Below are 27,908 nucleotides of genomic sequence, written 5' to 3'. Positions count from 1 at the left end.
GTTTGGAATGCCAATCACAAAATACTTACAGTACGTGCAACAGAGTGAGGCCATGTTGAAGAATATTAATAGACTAGCAAAGGATATTCCAGTATGGAAACTGAACACATGGATACAAATTTCAAAAACTACTTGGATTTTTATTGAAAATATGACCTTATATCTCCCATTAAAAGAATAATCTCACCCTTGCTATCACATATTAAAATAACAAATCAGTTTTTCATAGTTTGCAACATGATCATTTGCAGTTGAATGAATCAGCATTTGTAGCACATACAAAAATGAATACGTAATTGTTTGCAAAAAATCTGGCATGGCCTCCCATTTATACATTGGAATTTAGGTCACACTAATGACCTAGTTTTGCATATCATGATCACCAGTTGGCCACTGAAGGCTGGATTTTCTGTTAAACACAGGCAAAGTGAACTTCAGTTAAACAGTTTATGATCTGATTCGAGACACTAATATTGTTGAACACTGGGATTGTGTAACTAAAAAGAACAATGCATAAAGATATTTTTTACTAAGGCAAAAGGATAATATATAATATAAATATTTTTTATTTTGATTTAAGAGATTTTAAAGAAGTACAAATCTCCAGTTCTTGATTTTTTTGTAACATATATAAAAGTTTTTTAAGGGCTAAAAATATTTAATTAGACAGTAATTGTTCTGTTAATGGCTTCAGTAATCAATTAAGCTAAGGTGAAATAAATCCCAGAAGGTAAAATGTGTTCCAACAACTGAGTTTGATATCACTATTAAATATATGGTATAGAAGGGAGTTGCAGAAAAGTTTACATAAATTGTCTGAAATGTTTCTTAAATAAAGGGACCTTAAATAATATATTTAAAATTCAAAATATAACAACAAATCACAATCAACGTGTTTTTAAGCAATCTGCAGAAAACAAAAGTGTTATTCACTAGAACAAGGACAAATAGAGAATAAAAACCATGATTTGACATGTTTACACTGATACCTTTAACAGTTAAATGGAAAAATATAACATTTAGAAAAAAGGGCTTTACACTGTATTATTTCATTAAATTATTTTTGCTGGTGTAACTGGAGAAGTGGAAAAAAAAAAGATTTGTTTACCAAGTAATTTGAAAGATTTGTTTGACATGGCAAAAATGCTGGGAAAATATATTAAACTTCAGTCCTTGAAAAATTATTCTACAGAGTTATGGAAAATAGATTACCCAAGCCAATTTAATTCTCTTAAGGTTATCACTATGTAAAACTCTTAATAGTAAGAATTATAAACTTTGTTAGGTTAAATAAAACACTCAAAGTCCAACAGATTAATCATAATAGTGACAGAAACAATGTTTTAAAGGCATCATTTTTCCTTATAATCACAAGGCTTCTGGAAATCAAAAGGTTTCGGCTTCTCTAAAGCTCATAAGCCAAACACTTTGTAGTAAGCTTAACAGAAGCACATGATACAGCTTTACATTGACTATACTGTGCTCATATTCCTGCAGGGAGAGAGCTATTTTACATTTCCTGTCCTTGCAGTCTAAGAAGTGAAAGCAAGCAAAAAAAGAGACATCACTACAGAGGACCTCACACAAATAAAGAACCACAGCAAATTTAAATTTTAATATTTAAGCATTTAAAAGTGAATTCAATTTGTGTCAGAAAACTATTTTATTTACTTTCATTTCTACTTGATGGCCAGTGCATGGACAATCTAAAGGCAGTATAAGGCATTTTGTGTGTCCCCATCCCCTCCATAATTCTGAGCTTACAGCTTTGCATAAGAGAATTCTTCTACCCAAATCTTGCAAGATATTTTTAAATCAAAAAAAGGAACGGTCAAAAACAGCAGCACAGGCAGGCAGGTGTTGCAATCTATACGATATGTGAAAGGATCTCATTTCTACCCCTCCAAAATTTCCGAAACATTTCCTCTGCTTCGCCTCCTCATGCCCGCAAGCTTTTCTTTTGCTTTGGTGCTCCACTTCGGACCAGAGTTCTTGGGATCGGTCAAGTTTGAGTAGTTAGAAGTGTCCTCCTCTAAACCGGGCCATGATGAGGGCTCTGTGGGGAATGTGAGGGCATCTCTGGCCGTGTGCTCTTCAATAACATCAGTGACTTGTGGAGGCTCCCACCCTTCAATCTTATCCAATTTCTTGGTTGGCGTAATCTGCTTCATAGTCATGGTCACAGTTTCCCAGAAGCAGTAGCTCTTTTCAACATACATCTTACTTTTCTCCTCCTCCTTTTTCTTGTTAGATCTAGAAGACAAAAAAGGACAACAATGTAGAAATCAAAGTTCCGCAAGACATAACCAGCTCTGTCCAGTATTATTTCACACACCTCTAAAGAGCTCAAAATGTCCTTATGACCAATTTTAAAAGGCTACTGAGGGGTTGAACTTCGAGACAAGAGAAACAACTTGGCTTCCAGGAATGATGTTTTGTTCTTTTACAATTTGTAATTTCCAGGTAAGGTAAATTGCAGTTATTCCTCTGGATACAAATAAAAAGCAGGCTTCTTTTTAAGCACTCTTTTTTAGTGGAAGGGATTTTCCTTTAACTGAGGAACCATTTTGTAAAACTAATGGTTTTTTAACTTGTGAGGTCGAAAAAAGAAATATAAAACAATTCCATCTTGGACTGGCGGAAGTTGATTGCCAGGATGGGCTCTGGTTCCCCCATGACCCTGAATTGTTTGTACTGCAAGAAGACAGAAGCAGAGTTCCTTCTCTCAGTCATACTCCAGTGAATTTGACTGCATCATTAGGAAAACAGTTGTTTGTGGGTCTAAGTGTGCACCTAAAAGATGCCGATTGAATACTGACCTGGGGTGAGTTGTGCATGCTGCCTATACCATATACAACGCACTAGAATTTTTAGGAACTTTTCAGAGTTCAGCTTTTCAGAAATGTATTGTTTTCTTTACAGTTATGGTAAATGACCTTACTCGTACTTCAATTTTCTCAAAACATTCCCAAAATTGAATTTGCAATTTAAAAAAAAATCTAAATCACTAATACTTTTACCTTCTTAATGTGTTAGAAGGAGCACTCTGACCTAATAAAAACCATCTTAAAAATTAAACTCTTCTGTGATATCAGACACTTCAGAATACAATAAAATGACTGGTTAAACTGTTAACTGTGTTATCGTGTGTTGATACTCTGATGTATCTTAAAAGATGTGACTAAATTCACAAAGGGCCTTTTCAAGGATCTTTTAAATATTTTGTACTGTGAAGAAATATTTGGTCAAATTCCTAAGATGAGAGAGTGCTGTCGATGGCAAAGGTCTCATGTGAGTAACTCTGCACTCCAGAAAGAATTTTCAGAGGAAAGAAATTGGATTGTCTTGAGTTAATAATTTAACATTTTATCTAGCCACCCACAGCACAAGGTAACCTGTGAAAAACCTCAAAGTGTACTTGTGCAGAGAAAATTTCTTCTTAGCCTAAATTTCCGTCCACATGCTTAACTTTGCATTCTTTTGAATGGTTTTGGTCCCATAAGATTCACATGTTGGTTAAGCAGATATCCCCATCAAGGTCAATTAACAAAATATCCAATGATATCTGAAGTAAATACAAAGAAAATTATGTATGATGATGTATTGATTTACAGAACATCAAATAATAGACATTGTAAATATTTTTAAAAAGCCTCAATTTTCAGTCCTCCTCCCCGTATAATCAAACATTTGTGGCAAATGTATTGACAACGTTCACTTTTTAGCTGTATTTTTTTTTACTGCATTCCATACTCTTAAGCATTATACCATTCCAAATAGATATGCACAGGTTTAAGCTATTTTGCAAACATATAGTCTTGTGTAGGGCTACCAGCTATCCACATTATAGATCTGCCCTTTATGATAAGATAGATGAGATCATTGCCATATACAATTTCTTGTATAAGGACTTTGTCTTCTCGCATACCCCGACTTGCTCTCCAACACAGAGACAGGGAGAGAAGCTTGGGGTCAGAGTGCAGGGTCAGCCATTTATACAGCACCCCTGGTTGCAGTTGGGGTTAAGGGCCTTGCTCAGGGGCCCAACGGAGTAGGATTCCTCTGTTGGCCGTGGGATACGAACCAACAACCTTCCAGCCACAGGCGCAGATCCTTAGCCACAGAGCCACCGCACCAACCACAAACTTTACAAGTCTCTCATGAGCCTTCTGTCAGACAATATTTATATTGCCGTATCATGTGTAGTCTCATACTTGATTACATGTGGGTAGCCGTGTCAGCATGCGTAGTCTGCAAAGGAACAAGTAATAGGTTTATTCTATGCTGAAAAGAGAAGAAGAGAAGGTGACACACCTGAAGAGGGCTCCACAGCCAAAACGTTGCGTTTTCTTTCTTCTTTCCAGCATGGAATAAATCTATAACTTTTTCCCTTACTTAATTGCATGGCAACATCAGAATAACAAGAATTGAAGTTCAGAAAAAGAAAGTCTTTCTTAACCTGCTCGACAGAGAGACAAGATCTGAAAACTAGCTTGCCACACAATTGGTTTTGCGTCAGTGTTTCAGAGATGTTAATACTTAAATAAGAACTTAGAGAACTGAGAACAAAGAATTGCAATTTGAAACATCTAAAATATGGTACATGCAAGGTGGGAATAGAATGTGTGGAGCTGTAACTTCTCATTTTATACTGCAGCAAGTAACAGATTTTACACATCCAAAATGGTCATCCCCAAGGATTGGTTTTCCGGGAAAAGTCTTGTACTTAGTGCTTTATAAATAGCTTTACTGTTTACATGACTGAAGTGGTTTGTATTCTATTTGTCTTTCAGGTTGCAAGTCATTTAAAAAAAAGAAGCCTTATGCAGAGAAAACTCTACTGGTGGTAGCTGTGCTGGAGCTGAGGGTGGCTGTGCTCTATCCACTGCTCACAGAAAGCTGCTAATGGGGATTAGGGTTACAGCACATCTGCTATAGAAGCACAAGGTACAAGGCAGGACAGAGAACACATGACTGGTCTCTTCCTGGACAGGATTCCAGTCCATTTCTCTGAATTCACAGAACCCTAGAACTGTGAGGTTGCAAAGCTAATCACTACGCATAGTGCCTGGAAGTAGAACAAAAAAAAAAAATCAATAGAACAGGGTAAAATCAAGAGGGGTGATAGAAAAACAGGTCTGAACACTGCCTTAGATCTGAATTGTTAAAACATCCGTTGTCCTTTTTCAATCTAAAAAACTAGCAAGAGCACATGGTAAACATAAGTGGAAAAGTGCTTCGAGCAACATGGAGACTGTAGTACACAGGTTTAACTAAGGGATTACTCTGAAACAGAGGGAAGACCTCTTTGATCAGGAACACTTGCTGCCAAACTACCAAGAGAAACCTTACCGTCGTAACAAGCAGAATTGCAGCGTGGCCTACAGAGCTCAAAGAGGAACACTAGAACAAAGACAGGATATTCTGGGGGAATCATTTTTCGCTAAAATTCTTTCATGCAAAACCCCTGGCTGAGACATTGTATGATTTGCGTACATAACTAGCCTAGTGAAGATGAAAGAACTACCACTGAGAGAAATTAAGACCTGGCGAGGTGATAATGTTCCATTCCAGATCGTTTATTTTTGTTTTATCATACAAGAGCCTTTGCAGTTTTCCTTAGGTAAATTAAAAAAGAAAACGAGCACCACCTAACCATCAATAGAATAATACAGTAGGTTTTTTCAAGTTTTGGCCTTCTGATCTTTACAATGTTTTGTGGAAAAAGTGGATCTCTACCTCCTCTTATATCCCAATAACTCTTCATGCCACTATGGCCTTGTGTTTAATTTTCACGGTTACTCTTACTGATGAACATAACATTTACCAAACTAAGTGCTAAGTCAGACAGTGCTCTATGCTCCATTTCTTTTTAAAGTACATGGATATGAGTTAGTCAGGAAAATTCCTTGACACCTTCAGTTTTTAAAGTGTTAGGACAGATGTGTCCATGTCCTTACTAATTTGTATTATTTTTTTCATTACTTTGAGGTTACTTCACAGAAATATTTTCAAAATGTGCAAAATATTTACAAGATGAATTATGGTTTACAACCTTCAAAGACTTACCCTTTTCTATTTACTGGTGTAACTCCTGTTAATAGAAAGTGTTCGTCGTCTTCAATAATGATAGGTTTCTTCTCCTTCTTAGCTTTCGCTTTTTTACCCTTTTCCTATGGGGAAAAAAGAAAACGATAAAACAAAAAATCCCTCCTTTCTAGAACTGAGATCCTATGGTAATTTCTGTTATTAGCAGGGTAGCGGAGTGTGTGTCTATTCTTCCCCGTCCTAGTGGATCTAACAAGGAATGTCTGGATAATTTAATTACCTCTTTACATTCATTATTAAAACTACAAGGAGACAAGAACCAAGCACTAAAAATCCTCAAAGGAAATAGCCAAAAAGAACCCAAATGGACTTCTTGGAGATTTACAGTGAAACACAAACCAGAGGACAAGAGAGGAAACTAAAGGAAAGCATTTAGGCCTTAAAATTCAATTGAAGACACTTCATTTATTTTTGAAATAGTTAGCAATGGGAGTCACATTAAAGCCCTTATAATAATCCTATAGATGACTGCCATTTCTAACACCTCATCTCTAATGTTAGAAACACAGCACAGAGAAGGCTGTTCTTGTACAGCGAAAGAGTGGATTTTTGCCATCTGCTAAAGACAGATGAAACAGTATATACTTGGCTGATGAATTAGCATTTCAAAAACCTCCCTCCAGTCTTTGGTCAAGTGTCACCCAGGAATTTCAATCAGAGGAATCACAGCTTCCTTTGAATAGCCTGGTGCTTTACAGCCGTCATGTGAAGAGCTTCTTGCAGATGGCCCACATATCAGTGCCAATACTTTATACCTAGTCTTTTTCTCTCATTCTTGGACAGGAATGTGACAAAAATGGAAGTTGCAAAAAGACAAAACAAACAAATAAGCCGCACATAAACAACAAAGGACAAAAGCAACAAAACATTGAAATCCGCAGTCTTGTCCAACAGCACTGCTGTGTACGCAACAAAATCTTAACAGTTAAGAGCACACTGCAGTACTCTGTCATGCTTTCATCTTTATTTAGGAAAGAATTACACATATTCGTTGAATATATGTACGCTAGGGTGTCGACATCTGGAAGCTTAACATTTTGGAATTCGCTTATTCGAGATACCGTCTGGTTGACCAGAGAAGAGCAGAGCAAGATTAAAATGAGCTGAAGGTTAAGTACAACTCTCAAATTGGAGGCACAACAGAGTAGGATTGTCAGACAAATCTAACCAGTAAGTGAGCCTCTCGCTGCACAGCACCCAAGTACGCACTACCCAGAATCCACATCTCAACGTGGTCTTGTTCTCATTTCGTAACGAACTCTCCTGGTTCTGTGTCTGCAGCTGGGCCGTGAGAGGATGGAGACGGACTGTTTAATTCCCAGCTTCGTTACGGTAGGGCATGACGATCACGGAGACAGAGAGAAACAATGCTGGAGGCAGAGGAGGGCTTCATGTTGTTTATTTGAACTGATTAGTGCAAGTTTGTGATTACTTTGTCATTACTGTTGGTTATTTTAGCTGATCAGCGCCATTTAAATCAGACTTGAAGCCAGTGCATTTGTACATTAATTATCATTTAGGGAGGATTACTCACTGTATGTTTTTTAAACAAACTATATACTTTAGTACATTTTGCAACAGAATAGGGCTGGACTTGGCTATATGGGAACATGGCAATTCCCAACGGTTCTCTGCACCAATCCCTCACAAATATCAAAACCCTACTGTATAGCACTTTGATTCCCATAGACCTTTCCCAATTACAGTGTCCTCCAAAGGTATGGAGACTACAAGGTCAAAACTGCAATTTTTGTTTTACAGTCAAGGAGTATGTATTACTGATCCTGATATTAGTACATTTACAGAAACATTTTGTCTGCTTATGTAGAACAAAATGGTCCCATACTTCCTTCACTGTGCAAACGGACAATGACCCATCCAGCCAATGCAGTGAAGGAGTTCACCAGAGAAAACAAATCTAAGCCTGACCAAGCCAGTCTCCAGACTGAAATCCAATTGTCCAGATTTTCTCTTCAGCGTGGCATGACGTCCCGGCACCCACAGGACGTGCAAGAACTCAAAGTGGCTGCAACAAAGCATCTCAAATGATTACTGAAAGAATATGGAGTGCTCAATAGATTTCAGGCTTCACACAGCTTTGCCTCAAAGGGATATTCCACTTAATATTGACTTTTACACTGTGAAACTGGATTAAAGTGAATATGCCCCTATACTTAAAACCGCTGGGTTCGAATGCAAAGTATGTTTGGGGAATTACCCAACAATAACTATTATATTGCACTTATATTGACATTGATCACACAGGTTTGGAGTGTCCCCATACAGTTATAGATTTAGTATAATTAAAATGTAACAACTTTCTTTTGATTGCAGATAACACTGTTTAACACACAATGTGAGACTGCCATTATCCTGTTGTGTTAAAAGAAAATTTCAAATCAGAATTGATTTTTCAAAACAGATTTCTTCCATCTTCATCTTGGTTTCCTAGAAGATGTAGCATTCTTCAGTAAGGCACTATAATCATATTTTATTTAGCTTTATTTCCATAATACGTATTGAGCTTTATCTAGTTTCATAATGTGTAGTTTGATCTGCAATAGTCCGATATGTAGTCCTAATTTAAACAGGAACATCTCTTCATATGGTATTTTGAGACAGACATGCCTGCACACTTACTGTACTGTATGAATGTGTTCAAATGAGAAATCTACAGGCAAAGCATCAAGGCACAAAGTTCTGATAATTTTTTTAACAGTTTTCAAATTAATACAGAAACGAGCAGATCTTAATTCTATGCTGAAAAGAAAAAAATAAATCTAGCCTCCCTGCGTGAAACTTTTTTTCTTCTTTTTACATTTCAGCTTAGAATTAACCTATACTCACTCCTTTGCAGCTCAAAAACTGATATTGTGGTTCGCTCTCAATCTCTTCAATATTAAGTTGAATTTCATCAACTTAAAACATGTTTCCTGGCTCCTCTATGAAAATACAAAGTTGCCTAAGATGCATCTGGAGAGTTGCACTTTCAAAAGCAGTATTAATCACAATTAATAGGAAAGGGTTTAAAGTAGGGCAATTGTTAACACTAAAATCTAGGGGCTTTATATTATTGAAAGGTGAAGTCCAGGTAAGGAACAGAACCAGATAAGTCAATAATAACTATTCTGGCGGCTACTTTCTGATTTTCGGATAGCTTTTGTTTCTGTGTGAAGGAATGTTCCAACAAGCACAACACAATCATGGATTTTCCACACATACCATTTCTTAACATACTGGAGTGGTGTATACACAATTCACTACAAGTTTTTATTCTAGAACCAATATGATTCACTATTTAGACAACTTGATGAGATCATAATATCATATTTGCTAAAAGCATCACTTATTCTTTATTTTTGTCAATCTCATGCACAGACTATATTTTCACGTTTGCCTGCTTTTTCACAAAAATAAGTATTTGTAACAAATGGTGGACTTGAAGAACCTTCATATCCTCCTTGATTACTGAAGGAATATTTTGAGGGAACCTTTCTCTTCTGAAAACAATTACATGTACATTTTGACATTTATTAATGTGTAGGGACAAAAAAATGTAGCAACAAAGGTGTACATATTTAATTATGCATTTAAGTCCTATAAAAGTCATATATCCACTGCAACATGCACACACAAACTAGGATTAAAGTAGAAATAAAAGCAAAAGGTGATTACTGGCACTCAACAAGAAGCTATTTAAAGAGGTCCTTGTCTTATGTACCAACACACAAATTATCTGGCTCCAAGAGCATCAACTCTTAGGTTCACAAACTATTGACTGCTAGACAACAGCATACTTAACAGCTTTTCATTTTCTGAAAACTGAAGTTCCTGCTTTATGATCATTAAAGCTCAACCTTTTGAGAGTTAGGTGTGATCTTAACACTACGGGAACATGGAAACCAAGAAACTGGGATCTGAATTTATTACTCGATTTTAATTTTCTCCCACTACTCCTTATTGAGCAGAAATTAAACCGTGACGAGGAAGTATTTTTCCAGCATGTAAAAAAACAGCTCCTCTGAATCTTGCTTTGAAACTGCGCTGCCTGTTATACTTCATGTACAGTATACAGATTCCCTTTAAGCAGCACGGTGCTTAAAAACAGGTTTTCGCTATGGATTGTGTTAGGTAAAAAGAAGTTGCCACCTCGCTGTCTCTTCAATGTAGCCCAAGGCCCATTTTTGTGTTTATCCTTTGTATCACTCTACACCCATTTCTCAGGCTACAAAACGCTCAATTATGATGTTCCAGACACTCTCCCCACCCCCAAGCTATTTTTTTATTCAGCAATTACAGTTTCCCTTTGTCTCCATGGAAAATTTAGGTTTTTGCTAATTCCTTTATCACATTCTGTGAATGTTTTCTTTAAGATTTATTCGAAGTACATTTTCTGTGCCTTTGCTGTATTTAGGTATACCCCCTGTTCCCTTACACTGTATGTAGGAGCTACAGAGGTTGTGCTGGTCTTTATCTTTTTCTTTCATATTGGCTCCTGTCAGAAGATAAAAGAACACACACCCATGAAACGTTTTCACCTGAAACAAAAAAAAAAACTAATTTCTGTGGCAAATTCAGTCTGGCTACAGCTGCTATTTATTTTTCACAGATCATTGTTGTCTTAGGGTAATTTTGTTTTTAAACAAAATGTGAAAAACCTATTGTGCAGTCTTAGAGCTCTTGCAAATAAAACAATCTAACTCTTCAAAGCACTTAATTCAATTTTGCAATTTTCCAACTTAAAAATCCCATATCCTAAAAATCATCCTAAAAAAACTGCATCCCCCCCAATTTGTATAGTTTTCACCCTTGGATTAGACCAAAACCCACAATGAAAGTTCAAACTCTGTATTTAAATACTCAAAGAAGTTTCAGGGATATTCAGATTGCTGCAGGCAGTCTACAGGCCTAAACTCAGCAGTGACAGAGAAAGGATTCAGCTGTAAAACCTTATCCTTCAGGTGCGGGAGACAAGGCTGTCTGTTCTACCCCAGCTCTTAACAGGAGGCCCACTTCAATTCCTCCTCTGAGGGAGGAAGGCAGCCACTTCATTTTCCATGTGACCTTTAATTCTGAATGCCTACACCAAAATGCCAGTCTTTAATCTTGAATTCTGATACAAAGAGTCTCATGTATTTTATATATTTTGATTATTTAGACAACAAAAAGGAATTTTCAAAATAACAAATTTCACTTTTCCCCAACACTGTACTGTAGACCATAGTACAGTATGTTTGATTTACATTCTGTGCATCTATAGACTTATAAACATTTTACCTCTGTCTACCACTTGTTTGGCTGAAATGAGTACTGAAGAAAAAATCTCTGACAAATACTATTATATTATTTACATGTAATAAACTAGCAAATAGACCTAGAACCAAGTTATGGTCTGGTTAAAAGTTTGAACACATGGCAGGTGTTTGTAAAGAAAGGTATTTGCAATGTGTTTTATAAGAAAATTGATAATCTGGTGGTTTTAATGCTGTATAAGTTATAGTGAAGTATAATTCGTAGTGATAAACATGAAATCAGAGAACAATAGGGATAACATTTAATCTAATCAGGGTTAAAACTCTTGTTTTATTAATAATAAGTAACAACTGGAACTACAACGCAAACACTAACTTTGTTCAATTTAAAATATCCAGCCACCCACCAAGAACACTGACTAAATGTTCAGAAAACTCTTAAACCAAATAAAATTGTTTTTGCATTCATATACTGTAGCTTCCACACATTAGAAGCTGTTGTTATGGCAATTAAAAACTACTACACAATCACAATCTGTGTAAAACAGAGAAAACACCTTAAATAAGACAGATAAGATAATGTCACAAACTTTCTATGCCACATATTGGATGCCTTTGGTTCTGTTAATTTTTCATGATGCATTTTCATCCATTCCAGGGGCCTGTAAATGTCACATACTTCATTCGTCAAATGCTCCAGGGTTTCCTAGACATCTAATCAAACATACAAACACTGCCCAGGACTTCCTACTTTTCCAAGAATCATCTATTTTATAAGGCAGGTTTAACGTTGCTAAACTCCAGGTATGCCTGGACTTTACAGTCTCTTAAAAAGGAAAAAAAAATACAAATAATAGGATTTTCAAGAAGCAATGTAATATGTGTGGACTGTGTGGACCATAAGAATAAAGAAATTGTAACGAGTAAATAAAGAACTAGGACACAAAAAAAATCAGTCAAGTAAGGATTCGACACAAAGGATTGGATTATCCAAAGATTAGTGTTTAACCTAGTTGAAACAGGAAAATTATAAAGTGATTCCCAAAGCAGTTAAATATCACTGTAACGATGGACCTTGAGAAATACTACATGAAATAAAGTATCATTGTTACTTGGAATGAACACACTTGTACATTTTCTGAATTTCTTACATAGTCAATTCCCAAAAGCACTCTTAAATAAAGTAAATTGTTATCGGTTGTACTTAATTTAAAAGTTTACAAGCAGCGAGAAAGATAACATAAAAATTAACATTTGAAGAATTGCATTCATGAGTACCTTATTCGTAATTACCAATATCTTATCTAAGTTAAATTCAAATACTAACCTACAAAGCTTTTAAAATTCCAGTTTAAGAGTAACCACAATCTCGGAGACGTCTAAGTAAACACAAGCACTGCGTTACATTTATTCAAAGGCTTTTAATGCATTAACACACAAGCTGTCTCTTACTGCTTTTCCTTACCATCCTTGCCAGCAGCCATATCACCCTGCAACTCACAACTTGCAGCCCACTGAAGCTCAGCAGGTGTGAGCCTGGTCAGTCCCTGGATGGGAGACCTCCTGGGAGAAACTAAGTTGCTGCTGGAAGAGGTGTTAGTGGGGCCAGCAGGGGGCACTCACTCTGCGGTCCATGTGGGTCCTAATGCCCCCAGTGTAGCGACGGGGACACTATACTGTAAACAGGCGCCGTCCTTCGGATGAGACGTAAAACCGAGGTCCTGATTCTCTGTGGTCATTAACAATCCCAGGGCGTTTCTCGAACGTAACTCCGGGATCCTGGCCAAATTTCCCATTGGCCTTTCCCAATCATGGCCTCCTAATAATCCCCCTCTATGAACTGGCTTCATCACTCTGCTCTCCTCCCCACTGATAGCTGATGTGTGGTGAGCGTTCTGGCGCACTATGGCTGCTGTCGCATCATCCAGGTGGATGCTGCACATTGGTGATGGTGAAGGGGAGTCCCCATTACCTGTAAAGCGCTTTGAGTGGAGTGTCCAGAAAAGCGCTATATAAGTGTAAGCAATTATTATTATTATTATTATCCTAAGAATATTTGGCTTAGCCAATCAATAAGATCACAGTAATTACAAAAACACTTTCTCTACAAACACACCCACATGGGGTTTCATACTCAGTTCAAGGCAACTTAACCCTGATGTGATGCATGTTGCAGTCTCTAAAATGTAAGTTATGCATACCCTGCTTGAAATTATAAGCATTTTGGAAACTATGAAAGCACAACAGCATTTTTAATGAAATTATTACAAACAAATGTGATGCATCATTTTTGCATAGGTCTTACAGGATACAGAATTTCTTAATTGAATGCCAAAGACAAAAACAAACCTTGTACAACCAATTTAAGCCATGAGCTTGTTTAGATTTAGCACTTACTGCCAACAAAGCAAGGGGTTTTTAGCAAAATAAAGAAAAACAACTTATGTCCATTTTTATAATTCAGCAGCTAAATATCACCAAGTTAAGAATATGCAAAAAAAAGTTCTCCAAAAATGACAAAGTACATGATTTTATTATATAAGTATAAGATATAGGTAATTCACACATCTAGCATTCCCTCTTAAAATAAGTACTGCACAAAATCATGAGGGAAAAGGTGGGACTGGTTATTATACTGCTTAAATTTTAGTGAAAACATGCTATTTAAATACAAAAAAAAACATGTTCGCTTAAGAAAATAAAAATATACAGGTAGTTTAATTATAAAGGGTGTTAAGATATTTATATCACACACTTGAAGGTTTCTCAGACAAAACATTGTTCTGTCTTTTTCTTGGGTGTGGAACCTAAGAAAAAGGTGTCAGCATCACACTATGATTTGTATATTAAAACTGAGAGAAATGTTTTTAATTCTAATCAACAGTATATTTTATCTTTGTTCACTTACCAAAAAAAAATTACCAACCCAAGACCGATGTTAAACTACTTAAGTGTAAAATTCTGAACTCAGGAAACAGTCAATGTCCATCATTAAGACTGTTTTTACAATGTACACTAGGATTTGTGAAATGAGAGGTTGTGCCAGGCAATCATTAACTTTAACAAACTCTCAAAATATTTAGACCTTTTACCATTAGTTAAGGAATGTATAAACTGCAGACCATAACACTGCACAATATCTCAGTCTTTTCTAAGACAGATCCTAATGATACTGAAGTAGTAATAAATGTCCATGTCTCACACAGGAACAGATGGTTTATTAGAACTTAAATGATTAAGTTACTGGAATCAACTTTGACAGAGTTGAAGAAAGGGAAAATGTATATCACCACAGTCTTAAGTGAACGTTTTACTTTCTTTAAACTAGTTTTTTTGTCAAGTAGTTAAAATAATGGGGTCTGTGTAAGTGACATTTAAAAAAATGTCAAAAATCCATAATAGTAAGTTTATTGTATATGTAAAGTTTTGGTCATAGTAAAATGGCAAAAGGTGTACATCTGACAAGCAACACTGTACACAACGCACCACTTCATTAGTCAAGTTTCAAGTTCAAATAATTTTTATACATATCCTGTAAACCCCTGAGATCCACATTTCATTGGCAACGGATCCTGACATCCCCTCTAATAAAGCCAAAGGTACAATGCAGTGAAGAGGCAGCTCCTCTTTCCCAAGTGCACACCCAATAGCACAACTGCCTTGCCTTTCTGTTGTGCAGCTCCACCACAGCCTCTTCGTTAAAACTCTCTGTGCCACTCTGGGCACCCTCCCATCTAATAAGAGAGGACATGCGTCAGCATGTGTAGGCTGCCCTTCTTCACCTGAAGAAGGCTCCACAGCCGAAACGTTGCGTTTCCTTAATTTCCTTTTCAGCATGGAATAAACCCGCTACCTGTTCCTTAAAAGAGAGGATGGCTGCCCCCCTGGCATTCATGGACAAACAGCATAAAAGAGGTATCCTGTTCAGACAGAACTAGGATTGTTTCAGAGATGTTTCCGAGATTCAGAGATTCTGGTCAGATGAAGTGCTGTCTGGCTGAAACGGAGCACATTAACTCTGGATTCAGCCTGTGCAATGCTGGTCTTCTGGTGAGTGTGGAGGGAAGATGACGGTGTGTATTGGTTGCATTTTCTAACTTAATGTCTTCATTGGTTCCAGCAGCCAATTGTATTATAACATTAATAATTGCCTGGCACAACCTCTCATTTCAGAAATCACTGAAATGCTGGACCTTCATCGGTTCCAGCAGCCAACTCACAACTGGCAGCCCACTGAAGCTCAGCAGGTGTGAGCCTGGTCAGTACCTGGATGGGAGACCTCCTGGGAAAAACTAAGGTTGCTGCTGGATGAGGTGTGAGTTGGGCCAGCAGGGAGTGCTCACCCTGTGGTCTGTGTGGGTCCTAATGCCCCAGTAAAGTGACAGGGACACTATACTGTAAAAAGGTACTGTCTGAGATCCTTAAGAATCCCAGGGGTGTTTCTTGAAAAGAGTAGGGGTGTAAACCCGGTGTCATGGCCAAATATCCCCTTGACCTTCTGGCCTTTACCAATCATGTCCTCCTAGTAATCCCCATCTATGAACTGGCTTCATCGCTCTGTTCTCCTCCCTACTGAGATCTGATGTGTGGTGAGCATATTGGTGCACTATGGCAGCTGCCGCATCATCCAGGTGGATGCTGCACATTGGTGGTGGTGGAGGGGAGCTCCACTTACCCATCCTCTCCACTTCTGGTTGATCACCCAACCCACCAGGATTTCCTGGTCACAGACTGCCACTCCACCCCATGGGTGCAAGCATGGGTGTTGTCAGTCTGCATAGAATCTGGGCATTCTCATTCATACCCAACTCTATCCCTAGTGCCTGTGGCCTAGGCTGCTAAAGCAACAGGTTTCCCCTATGGCTGATGTCCACCTGGCATTGTGTTGAGATCAGGATTTTCTTATTGGGGCAGTAAAATCTGCCCTAATTTTAGAAGAGTCGTAAAGAGAAAAGGCTTGAAATCCTGAGTAAAATTAAAGTACATTTAACCAAATGGTCTTCTTTACAGGTTATACTTTACAATCTCCATTATGAAGAGGAATATCAGTACTTGCTTTAATTTCAATTTCTATTTTAATCCAACCCAAATAATCAGAACAAAGTAATTCTTCTATAACTACTTTTATTTGGAGAGGTAAGCAGAGGCAGACGAGGACTTTAACAAATTGCAAGCTCCACAGCTCCTGACAGGCAATTCAAAGAAGTTTGTGTTGTTTTGGCATGCTGAGAGAGCCTTGGCCCACAAATTGTAACTCTATCAAAAGTGTCACTTGACCAAATGTGCACCACTGTTCGTGGAAAATCCCAGTAATATCTGGCTGATGACATGACTCAGGTTTGCAACACCTGAGCCACAGAACTCAGTCTGCTCTCTCAACTTTGATGGATAAGTCTTTTGTCCTTTTCTTACATTTTAATGAACATACCATTTAATCTGAATGAAGTTGAAGGATTTTTAGCAGGCATTTCTTTCACTGGGGAACACCTCTCAATAACATATGCTCTCCAAGACTCAAGTGTACTGGCTACCCTAAACTGGTTACCCTATGCTGACAAAAAGCACTGCAGGCAAAGCTCTTACACTTTAGTCTCATCTCACTAAGGCAGGGATAAACAACCGATTAAATTCCAGGAAACAGCTGATTTGACTTCTTATCCACTTAAATGGTTCAATTAAGTTATTAAGGTCTGAGCCGGAATGAACATCAGACACAAATGTAGCACTCCAGAATCAGGCATGCCTGCTCCTATTGAGGGGCTGAAGAGAAAATCAGTATAGAGGTTCTGTAGTGAATACCTTGATCTCATATTAAAAATGGGTAAAAGACTAGCAAACTGGGTTTCCGACACAGCTGAACATTTTACAGAAATGAAGGAAAATTCAAATGATCCTGGATGGCTTTCAAAATTTTGATGTGTAGTTCGAAATAATAGTTCTAGCAAACACCACTCCAGTACCCACAACAAAAGAAGATTCGGCCATTTTTATTGAAAAAAAAACAAAAACCGGCATAGCTTGTACATGCACTATGCATATTAATACTTTAAAATAAAATTCTGAAATCACACGCACAATACCACGTTCTCTGTTGATCCAGTCAATGACTTTGCAAAACCCTAAAACAGCTTAAAATACTGATATTATCCACTGAAATTATTAAAAACATAAGTTGAATAAGTTGAAGTTCCCCCCTTTGCAAAGAACTTCAAATGGCCATCAATCTATTGTATTTTTTAATCGTAGCCCTATTGGCTTACATGCAGCTACAGAACTGGGGACCTGAGCGATTTGAATGCTCCTTAACCCAGAGTGACGTTACCAAATATTAAATATATCTCAATATAATTGGTGTAGCCTGATATGCTGAAAACCTTTTTGTCCCTTGTGACTCTTACAGATTTTGCTCCACGGTGGTAGAGGACTACTCAGCATTACATTCAAGAGCACCATGAATTTACACATACTTGCATGATGCAAACAGAATAAAGCACTCTAGCATTACAAAGTGGAAATTAAATGGTGCCTGAAATGGTTAGCACAGACATTTACAGATCCATGGTGCCTGTCAGACAGGACAAGCTGAAACACATGGCGGACTGGATGAAATTGATCAGCAGTAACGGTTTCAGCCTTCCTGGTGGTCCATTCAGCATGCAGACAAGATGTCAAATCATGACTTGCAATTCTCAATGCTGTCTTTACTAACCTTCTAGAACAGACATGTATCACCCTCTGACATTTCTACCATTTTGACACATTTCTAAGCTACATAAGCGCACGCTCAATAAGTGCTTGCTAGAGCACAGTAACAATAACCTGACACACTAGACCGTTACAGCTGGTTAGAGAAAAATAAACATCCTCATCCTGCAAAAGGTGACCAAATGTCCATGCTACTCAACTCCACCCTCACTAACAAAGGCCAAAAAAACAAAATCAATTTGTTTTCGCATAACTTTAGAATCGAGCATGCTGGAGAACCCATGAAGATATGAATTCTGGAGCATGACAATGGATTGATTTAAATGAAGAGGAGCCCTGAACATTTAGCAAAAGGAGGCTCTTGGAACATGTTCAGAGCAACTTGCAGAATCTAGTCACCTAACACATAAATTAAAAAACAGATAGACTGGCTAAATAAACAGAGCCATTTGATTTCAACAGCAACAAGTCACTAGGCAATATCAGATTACAACTCCACTACCCCTCATTGACTCAAGACTACTGAGAATCAAAGCTATCCTTCACAAACAGATCATTTTTAATAGTAATCATCTACACATGGTACCCTACATTTAATACCATATTATTCAGCATTGTATGTAGTTTAACAGTGTATATTAAACTGTACTTCCTTGCCAGTTACACTCAAAGTTTTTAAGGGATTTGAACAAACCAAAGATAAGATAGTGTGTACTAATACTTTGTCTGCAAAGTATATTTAATACATATTTACTAACACATAACATCTAAATTAATAGCTGTGCATCAAAAGAATGCTGTTAATAACACCTTTGTCTGCATACACCGTCAAGCCTTTATATGAATTATAAATCCTTAGGAAGAACCAACATATTTACCTACAGAAAACACCCCAATGTTCCCAATTAGTGTAGCAAATCCAGTTTCTGAATATGCCCCCTCTCACTCAAGAACTGTAGTAGTTCACCAACAAAGCAAATATTGCTAATAGAAATAGCTTTCAAACTATAGAGATACAAACCGACAACTCAATGAAAAATGTTCGCTAGAATGGTCTTCTGTCAACGTGTCTGGCACGACACTTTAAAGTAAGGAACCATTACCTTTGAAGCAGTGATTTCCTCTTCGCCATCTGGATCTTTATTCTAAAAACAAAAGGCATTGAGTAATTAGTAAGGCTGCAACAGCAGACAAAAACACTGCTGTACACAGCCTCTTCCTGGATAAACAGTACAATATTTATGGAACACATAAAATAAACACGGTAAAACTGTGAAAGGCATTTCAATTGTCTCACATTTTACTTGAGCAGCTCATCAAGGTCTGATAAAAGTTGTTTATAATTTTTTCTCAATTAAGTACATGTGGAATATCTTAAGCCAAAACATATTCAAGGTTACAAGTGGACGTTAAATAACAGACTGCGGTTTATAGCAACCAACCCATTTTACCGTTTACTTCACATAGCGAAATGTTTTATCAGCTTTAAAAATATATTTTTACACAAGGGTCTTGTGCGTTACTGGGATCATGACTGCCCTGCCCTGGAAAAGATACAATTCTGAACTTTACATTATATTGCTGACTATGCAGAGTACGCCTCTCTTATTCCACATACAATAATTTATTTGAAAAACATTAAAAGTTTATTCTCTTAACTGATCAATGTCAGGGCTTTGTGAAGAGTGCTGATCACGCTGTATTGACTTACATTAGTATTGCTTGTTTCGCTGGTTTAAGATAAAGACAATATCATCCTGGACACTTAGCAGACAATTGGGGGAAAAATGACCAAAAATCAATTTTAAAAATGGCTGCTTGATAACTAATACACAAGTGGAAGAGTGGACTTTTTCCATTTTTTTAATACACATATACATGTTGAGCATTTACTTGTTCGTTAAACACAAAATTTTAAAAATATTCTTAAGTCCTTTCTGAGGTTACAGCCCTTTCCCAACACATTTTCTGATTTGAAATTTTAATCAGTTTAGTAGTGAACAGTGCTGGCAAGAACGATAAGTAAATATCATTACTGGAAACAGGTTTTATTCAGCAGTTATCATTCCTAAAAAATAAACATTTATTACACACACACCCAATCTGGCTTTTCCAATTCTTTTAAAACTCAGCTCAGCCACTTTCCCTTTCCAAGGGGAAAATACAGCAGGGAAGGACCAGCAAACATGCCCAGCACTCAGAGCCAGTCATCAACAGGGACCTACAGGAGAGCTAGAACTCTCCTACCCCTGCAGCACTCCGCTTGTTGGAAATACCTGCTACAGTCAGCTAGTGAAATAATACAACCATGTAACTACAGGGGTCAGGCTAACATTTAACCACAAAATTAGGGTACATAAATGAAGAAAAGGGCTGTTACCAAAGACTTCCAGTTTAAGCCCCAACTCCACTAGTGGGTAAAAATTAGGCTCCAACATAGGCCTCTGCTGGATGCTTGTGGGAGATTTCAAGAATGTATTAAGTAGATTTACATTAGCAATCAAGTGGATTAAAAAGATATTGCGTACAGTACATTCTAATCGGGTGAAAGGATAATTATTTTTTAACTTTAGAGTAGTTTTTCACTGCTGCTGCACTTTACTTAACCTCCTTTTTAGAATGTGATGTAAAATAAAACTAAGGTCCTATCATAGGTGACTCTGCAACAGCTGCTGTTATTTATACAACACGTCCTGGACGGTGATGTGCTTGACAGTGCATGCGACATGGTCACAGTGCATATTTGATATGGTCAAAGTAGGTTCCTTTCATCTTTAATTTTAAGGCACTAAATAAACAGAACATTTTCTATTTCACAACAAGAGGTAATGAAATAAAAAAGGAAACATCGATGTAAAGTCACTTAAAAGAGCATTGGACCACCATGTGCAGCCGGTATGGCCTGTGTACACCATGGCATAAGTCTACCAGTATCTAGAATTCTGCACGAGGAATATGGCAGTATTGGTCCACAAGAACGTGGAAAAAGCCATCTCAGACAACATTCCAGACTTTCCCATAAATGTTCAACTGGGTTCAGATCTGGTGACTTAAGACCATAAAATATGGATAACATCAGTGGCATGTTCATCAAACCACTGGGTGACCACTCGCATTCTGAGGATTGTCATCCTAGAAGACACCCCTCCCGGCAGAAAAGAAATGCCTCAACACGGGGTGAAGGTGATCAGTCAGTACTATTACATAGCAATGTGCATTGAGCTTGCCTTAGAAAGGAATGAGTGCACCCAACACTTGCCAGGAAAACACACCCCACAAAAACCACGGTATTGCAGAACCCCAAGAACCCTTCACTGTTGGAACCGAGCTGGCTGGGCTCAGGGCTGTAGAGTTCTTTAGTTGACTACTTGTGCACAATAATAATGCACAGGACATTGTTAATGTTTGTTGAGAGCATGTCGGGAGGATGATTCAACTGACAATATCACATGTTTCCACCTCTTGATAGTCAACTGCCTGCATTCTTTACGCCACCTGACGCCAAATGTACAAACCACTCGTCACACCTGGCAATGCACTGTACACTGCAGCCTGACTATGATATCCTGCTCCGCGGTGCTTTTGGCAGACCATTGTTAATGAAACTGGCTACTTGTACTTCAGGTTGACATTTTTCCAATTGATTTGTAGCTGCTCACGTGTTTTGCTTTATTCTTCAAATCAATGCAGGGCTATCGCCATCCTGGAATAGGCTTTCCTGTCCACAGTTCCCCCCATGCTGATGGTCTTTCCTTCAGTGTTCCAATGCCAAGATCACCTCAGACACTGTTACTCAAGAAACAGCTGTGAATTGAGCTGTCTTGATCGCTGAAGCTCCTGCCAAATATGCCCCCCAAAACACTCCTCTTTCAAAGTCACTGAGGTCTCCTCTTACCCCATGCTAGCCATAATTAAAAGTGATGAGGCCTGTCTAACTCATTCGCACATGACCCTAAGCATGCTTGGATGTTATTTTTTTAATTAACATGAGCCACCCCCGTGTGAAAGTCAATGTTTTTAATATGCTTGGTGTCCCCCATTTACCCATATGTATCTTTGTCCACTATCGGTATGTACTATTGAAATACGTAATAAAGTATTTCCCACTGTAAATAGCAGCAGACTGATATGGTGGTTAGTACAAGGGGCTCACAGCTCCAGAGGCCTTGGTTTTAATGTGGTGCACCTCTTTGTGGCAAGTTGGCATGTTCTCCCAATTACTGGTATAACAGGTGAAAATATACTGACGACATATTACTTAAATGTCATTCCTATTCTTGATGCGTAATGCTTTTAGCACAGTGATGGGTTTGTACATTCTTTTAAAAAGAAAACCAACTGGCTTCATAAGAGAGCAGCAAAGTGCCTTGCAATACTGGGGTCCTGGGTTCAATTCCAGACCTGGAGTGCTATCTGTGGAGAGTTTGTACCATATGTTCTCCCCTCTTGTGAGTGGGTTGCCCTCAGGTGCTCCGGTCTACTCTCACAGTCCAAAGACTTACTGCTAGGTTAAGTGGTGTGTGGGAAAACGGACCCTGGTGTGATTATGTGTGTCTGCGGTTGTGCGTGTCCAGTGAACGGACTGGCACCTGTGTAGGGTGACTCAGTTGCTTGCCGGGATAGGCTCTGACTCTCTCATGACCCTAAATTGGATGAAGCAGAGAGAAAATGGATAAATGGTTTCATAAGAGACCTTTGCTTATTTAAAGGAGTTGCTTTTGCATTCTTAAAGCACACGTAAGCAAAACAGGGTAAATAAGTAATCAGTTCCCAGACTGAACTGCAAATACTTAACTGATAAAAGCGCATACAGTTCAGAGATCACCACCTCAAATTCATAAAATTCTTGGACAAAGGAGGAAAAACAAAATGCCTAAGAAAAACAAACTCCCCTTTTCAATTACACAATTTTAAAAATGTGGCCTTTAGGCACAGGAGATATACTGAATGGAATTAATAATGTTATATTTACTAAAGTGTGGGTATTCTCTTAAATGAAATGGTATTGTCATATACTTTGGGTCGTTCCTATCAAGATCAACACATTTGGTTGATCATGGTAAATGAACTGTCCAGAATTTAAAATACTACATTTTAAATGACGGAAAAATTTAATTGCAAATTCACCCAAATTTGGAATTAAATAGCCCACTGAGTTTCACTGGTAGAATAATGTAACAGATTAGCCTATATTACAGTGCCCCAACAAATTTCTGTGTATTGTAGACCACAAATTACCAGTGGCATTCCCAAAACTGTGTATTAGTCCTGATCCATATTAAAGCAGGATGCCATAGCAGAAAAAGTAACCAACCACATGCAACTAAACATAAAATATCTTCCTCTAGATGTGAAACTTGCACAATCATCTTCAGATTTGAAAATCACTTGAGGTGAAGTAAAACTATCAAACTAATGCAGTGGTTACCTTCAGTTCATGCTAGGGCATGACCTCCTCTCTTTCCTTCCTGTTGTTTTATAGCACTAGAACCGTAGTCTTAAATAAACAGACAGTGGCGGAGCTTAATTAACGGGAATAGCTCCTTGAACAGCGAAAAACAAAACATTGCAGAGAGTGGTCTTTTGAGTGACAATTTAATGAATTAATCAGAGACAATGACGCCACTAATGCATTAATAATAATGTAGATACAATCCCTTAGGACACTTCTTTGAAGTGTGTAGAATGGAAGCTTAAGAACTCCGAGACACAACATGTCTGGGCATACCATGGTTTCAGATTTGCCACCGAAGGAGATCAAAGGACTAAGAAAGACAAAAGTTTATCATTCACAACATCAATGTGTGAAGGTTCTGACAAAAAAAGGGATGCATCAAGCTGCAATATTTTCTACTGCATGTTTTTGTTGACATCAAAGCTACAGGGCTGAGGTTTATAGTCTGATCCAGCTTATCTCTGCAGACAACAGCTTTCATTGGAAGAGACAGCACCATGGCAAAAGTAGGTGCAAGACAGCAAACTAGCTGTCCTGAACTAAAATCATTCTCTGGAGATTTTCTTTTTTTCCCCACTTTTGAAACCCATGCATGTATTCACTCATCTCAGCATGCTTTCATCAAAATGCTGCATTTTGACAGTTGTCAGTATTATTTGCCTTGAAGGTCCATTAACTAAAGCTTCTTTTCATGTCACTGGAGTATTCAATGGTTATTCACATGTGCTGCACTGTTTTAAAACTGGGATTACTTTGATGGAAAATGCACTTAATATTACCTTTTAAACTTTAGTAGTGGAAACAATGAGGACAGTGAGAAATGCTGCAGAGAACCAAAAAGCCTGAAATCAAAATATTACAATAGCCTTGATTTCTAGTCAAAATCTTTACCACCCGTTCCTAGAGAGAGATCATTTTGACTGGGTAATATATATGTGGTACAAGCTGATCAGTGGCTACTGAGCTAAAGAACAAGTGAGGCAAGTTTAAAGATCCCAGTATGTTCAAGCAAATGAAATTAATCTAATCAAAAGTAAATGCTTTGAACCCAAATCAGAGCATGGACAATTTTTCTCCACTGTTCTCCAGATATTATTAACCCCTGATGTGTTAATTAAATATAAATCTCTGTGGTATGCTGTTTGACAGTTTTTCTATAAGCTAAAGTAGTAATACCCTGTTTTAATTTGAATACAAACATCAAAGCAAACAAAATGTAGTGAATAAAAAAAATGAATCTATAGCCCTCAAAGGGGTTTTTTGCCAGGGTAATTAAAAAAAAACAGTAAAGTTCCCTACAGAAAGGGTGCTATATATATGGTCATCTTGTGATCCTCAAAAAGATTTACCATTTACTAAATCTACCAGTAAAAGCCTCCTTAGTTCACTGCACACTAGTGACCACTTCACTTTGTTAAGCACCTGGAAACATGTCATACTTTCAGAGAAAGGCTTACCCAGACATATAATCTCAGTTGTTTGCATTCTAGTCTTGGCTGTGAAAAAATAGCAGATGGTCTAAGGTTTTATCTTCATCCTATCTATGCTGAACATATCTGATCACCACTTAGCAAACTCAGATGGGAAATGACTCAAAGAACCTTTATCCTGCATTTGTGTTTTGGAGATCTAATTTTTTTGCTCGTGGAAACTATGCTTGGCCTTCTCTCTGTAAACTCTATGCTAAGTTTAAGATACAGATCATGTTTAACAAATCAAATCTGAAAAGCAACACTGGTGCTTCAACACCACCTAAAAAAAAAGCTTTGAGACAGTGCTCTCTACTACTATGTGCGCTTTTCTTTTTAATGTAACACTCTAAGGAAAGTAGGAACTTTTAGTATTATCTTGTTTAGGTCACTGACTTTTTTCTGATGACTGTTTTGTTTTTATCTTTTCCATGAAATAGTAGACTGAGACATGGTAAAATGACTTTTTATAGGCAGGAACTTAACTGAGTATCTTGAGCCGATAAACCATGTTACAGGTTACTCAAGATCTTCACCCAGATTCAGATTAATGGGAGCATCCTGCTTTCAAACTCTCAACCTGACCTTCAGTGTTCCTTTGCAAAATGGCTACTGCAGTTGAGCCCTGGGAGCTGTATTTCAGCGCACACCTACTGGCCCAGCTGGGGGCAATACTGCAAACCATGTAAAAAAGAGATCGCAGAAAAACAATGGCTCATTTCCAGTTAATTTTGCCTTTACCCAGCATTGGTCTCCTAGACATTCCTCTAAATCCCCTAGATTGGATCAGAGCTCAGAAATGGTTTCATGCCTGAAAGAATGTGATTACTCCGTGGTATAAGATGGGGGGGTGTTTGTGGGTAACAAACAGCAATAGCTCTTGACTGTTTCATGTTGATTTCAAAATTAACAATACATTTGCATGTAGGCTACTTTGTGTAACCACGTTTTACTGTGTAAACTTTGTCATCTATAATATTTATAAGTTGTATTATCTTGTCAAGAAGTAGCTTCTACGAGAAGTAGAGGATAACGCTGCTGGGTTATGTCCAGGTCAGTGCACTAATAACAATCAAAGCAGCAGAACTACTGAAAACCCCGATAGCCGTCCTGATAGCTCTCGCGTAAATTCACGTAATAAAGTCCACCCTTGTGCGCGTCTCTATCACATCCTCGGTATTAATTCCACACTCACAAACGATACCACCCAAGCGTTACTTTTTAAAGAAAGTAATGCAGTCTAAATCCCCTTTTTTAACCAAAAACGCTGATTCATCAAACTTTCAAATTTAAACAAATTTGAAAATACCGTAATCCCCTACGGTTTTACCAAAAAAAGCCGAGTTATTGCAAACACCATTTTGTTATAAGGGATAAAAACGGCCATAAAAGATTTATTTCAAAGCAATTCCAACGTAACGACACGTAAAATTGCAGTGCTGTACAGATCCTTTGAGGTTCATCTCACAGCTTTAAAGTCCTTTGTTAAGAGTCTCCTCTTACCTTGGGTGCGGGTTGCTGGTTTAATGTGATGTCGTCTTCTTCCGATCCATCGTCTATTAGTACTTTGGTTTTGCTTTTCTTAAACATTATGTGGCTTCAGATACTTTTTCGTCGTCCGACCTGTAAACTGATACGAAAGTTTCTGCAGGGGAAGTGCTATCTCCTTCCGAGCAAACTGGGTTGCATCCACGAGTTAGTAAGATTGCAAAAACTCACCAGCGGGAGCACCACCAGAAGAGTTTAGCTGCTCTGGTCTTGGAAACGGGCCACAAAAACACTTCTAATCTTTCTCCACATGATTAAACGGCGATAGCGCTCAGGAGGATTACTTTTCACAGACGGCAAGAAAATGGTGAGCTCGGTGGGTAGTGAGAGAAAATTCAACTGAGACACCTGTGACCTTTAAAACACCCCCCTCTTCCTCTCCGCCACGTCTCTTCTTGCCAATTCAGCCCCAGTTTATTGGCCCCTTTTTTTACCGGTTGCCATGGTAGGAGGTGGCAGTGGGTTGTCACTTCTTTTCGGAGGTGATGAGAAAGTAGCAAATAAACTGTTTCCGCGAACAAGGCTTTAGTTTTCAAGAGCACCATATTTTCTTTAACTTTCGCAGTGTAAAAGTAATTTGGATACTACCGGTTTGTATTAATTCCTTAGGGAAATTAAAATAACATTCTCTGAGGTCAAAACCTCCTCCGTAAGTTTTTCTAACAGTATTCGAGATGTGTGCCACATCCTCTTATAAAAAGACAATATTATGTAACTTTCACTGCATTTAATGTCGACGTTGACAGATGAAATGATGTCTCAGTGTTGCTACACATTATCATTGAAAGGTCAGTGGTGAAAAAGTGATTGTAAGATTGTAAGTGATTGCAACAAAAGCCGCCGATGCTCCAGTAATCATTGATTACAGAAATTAAACTAATGTAGTCTGACGTGGTTTCTCCATGTCTTTGTTCTTTTATTTTTTTTTGTCTCACTCAGATCGAATTTGCACTATTGTTGTAGCCTACCGTTGCCTCAGTTATTATTGAATTTGTAACAATAGTTTCTCTGCTGTTGGTAATACAGTACCATGGACCTGTACGTGATTATTCTCAATTATAAAGTACTGTATGACGAAGTATAGAAGAAACACCTTTATCTTATCGATGTAATTTATTTGCATGTTGTGCATTGGAACCAGTTTTCAGAGAACTTAAAACAACTCAGCTTTAGTTGTACTCGTTTAAAGCTGTCAATATACAGTACGCTGTACTTGTTCAAGACTTGAGATTTTCTTTCGTGGTGAATCATCCGCGCTCGTTCCTAGTCTTTCCTCCTCCTCTCCTTTTCAACTTTTTCTGTCCTTACAAGCTAACCTACAGTAGTACTAGAAAGAAAATAAGCTTAATGGACCTAATGGCCTCCACTTTC

The 27,908-nt window shown here is 37.9% G+C and overlaps 1 protein-coding gene across 2 annotated transcripts; it reads right to left on the bottom strand.

Moving 5' to 3' along the window:
- Positions 1–119: 119 nt before the first annotated feature.
- si:ch211-225h24.2 (testis development-related protein) lies at positions 120–26,955 on the bottom strand. 2 transcript variants are annotated; one of them, XM_015358301.2, is made up of 5 exons: positions 26,709–26,955; positions 26,493–26,619; positions 19,169–19,210; positions 6,070–6,173; positions 120–2,253 (listed from the first exon to the last, which is right to left on the bottom strand). In XM_015358301.2, the coding sequence occupies exons 2-5, from the start codon at positions 26,577–26,579 to the stop codon at positions 1,896–1,898; spliced, it is 591 nt and encodes a 196-aa protein (XP_015213787.1). In that variant the 5' UTR covers positions 26,580–26,619; positions 26,709–26,955; the 3' UTR covers positions 120–1,895. The 2 variants fall into 2 exon arrangements, with proteins under 2 accessions (XP_015213787.1, XP_015213780.1); XM_015358294.2 differs by having other exon boundaries at positions 26,493–26,954.
- Positions 26,956–27,908: the final 953 nt, after the last annotated feature.

This window comes from Lepisosteus oculatus, chromosome 2 (genome assembly GCF_040954835.1).
Source record: "Lepisosteus oculatus isolate fLepOcu1 chromosome 2, fLepOcu1.hap2, whole genome shotgun sequence".
NCBI lineage: Eukaryota > Metazoa > Chordata > Actinopteri > Semionotiformes > Lepisosteidae > Lepisosteus > Lepisosteus oculatus.
The sequence above is the reverse complement of the archived record's forward strand: the minus strand, read 5'-3'. Positions and strand labels throughout refer to the sequence as shown.

What these genes read in the sequence shown, in the direction of transcription:
- si:ch211-225h24.2 (XM_015358301.2), bottom strand. Translation starts at nt 26,579, where the DNA reads ATGTTTAAGAAAAGCAAAACCAAAGTACTAATAGACGATGGATCGGAA. An exon ending in ACCAGCAACCCGCACCCAAG is followed by an intron (nt 19,211 to 26,492) that starts GTAAGAGGAGAC and finishes TTTTGTTTTTAG; the next exon opens with AATAAAGATCCAGATGGCGA. An exon ending in ACACCAGTAAATAGAAAAGG is followed by an intron (nt 2,254 to 6,069) that starts GTAAGTCTTTGA and finishes TTTGTCTTCTAG; the next exon opens with ATCTAACAAGAAAAAGGAGG.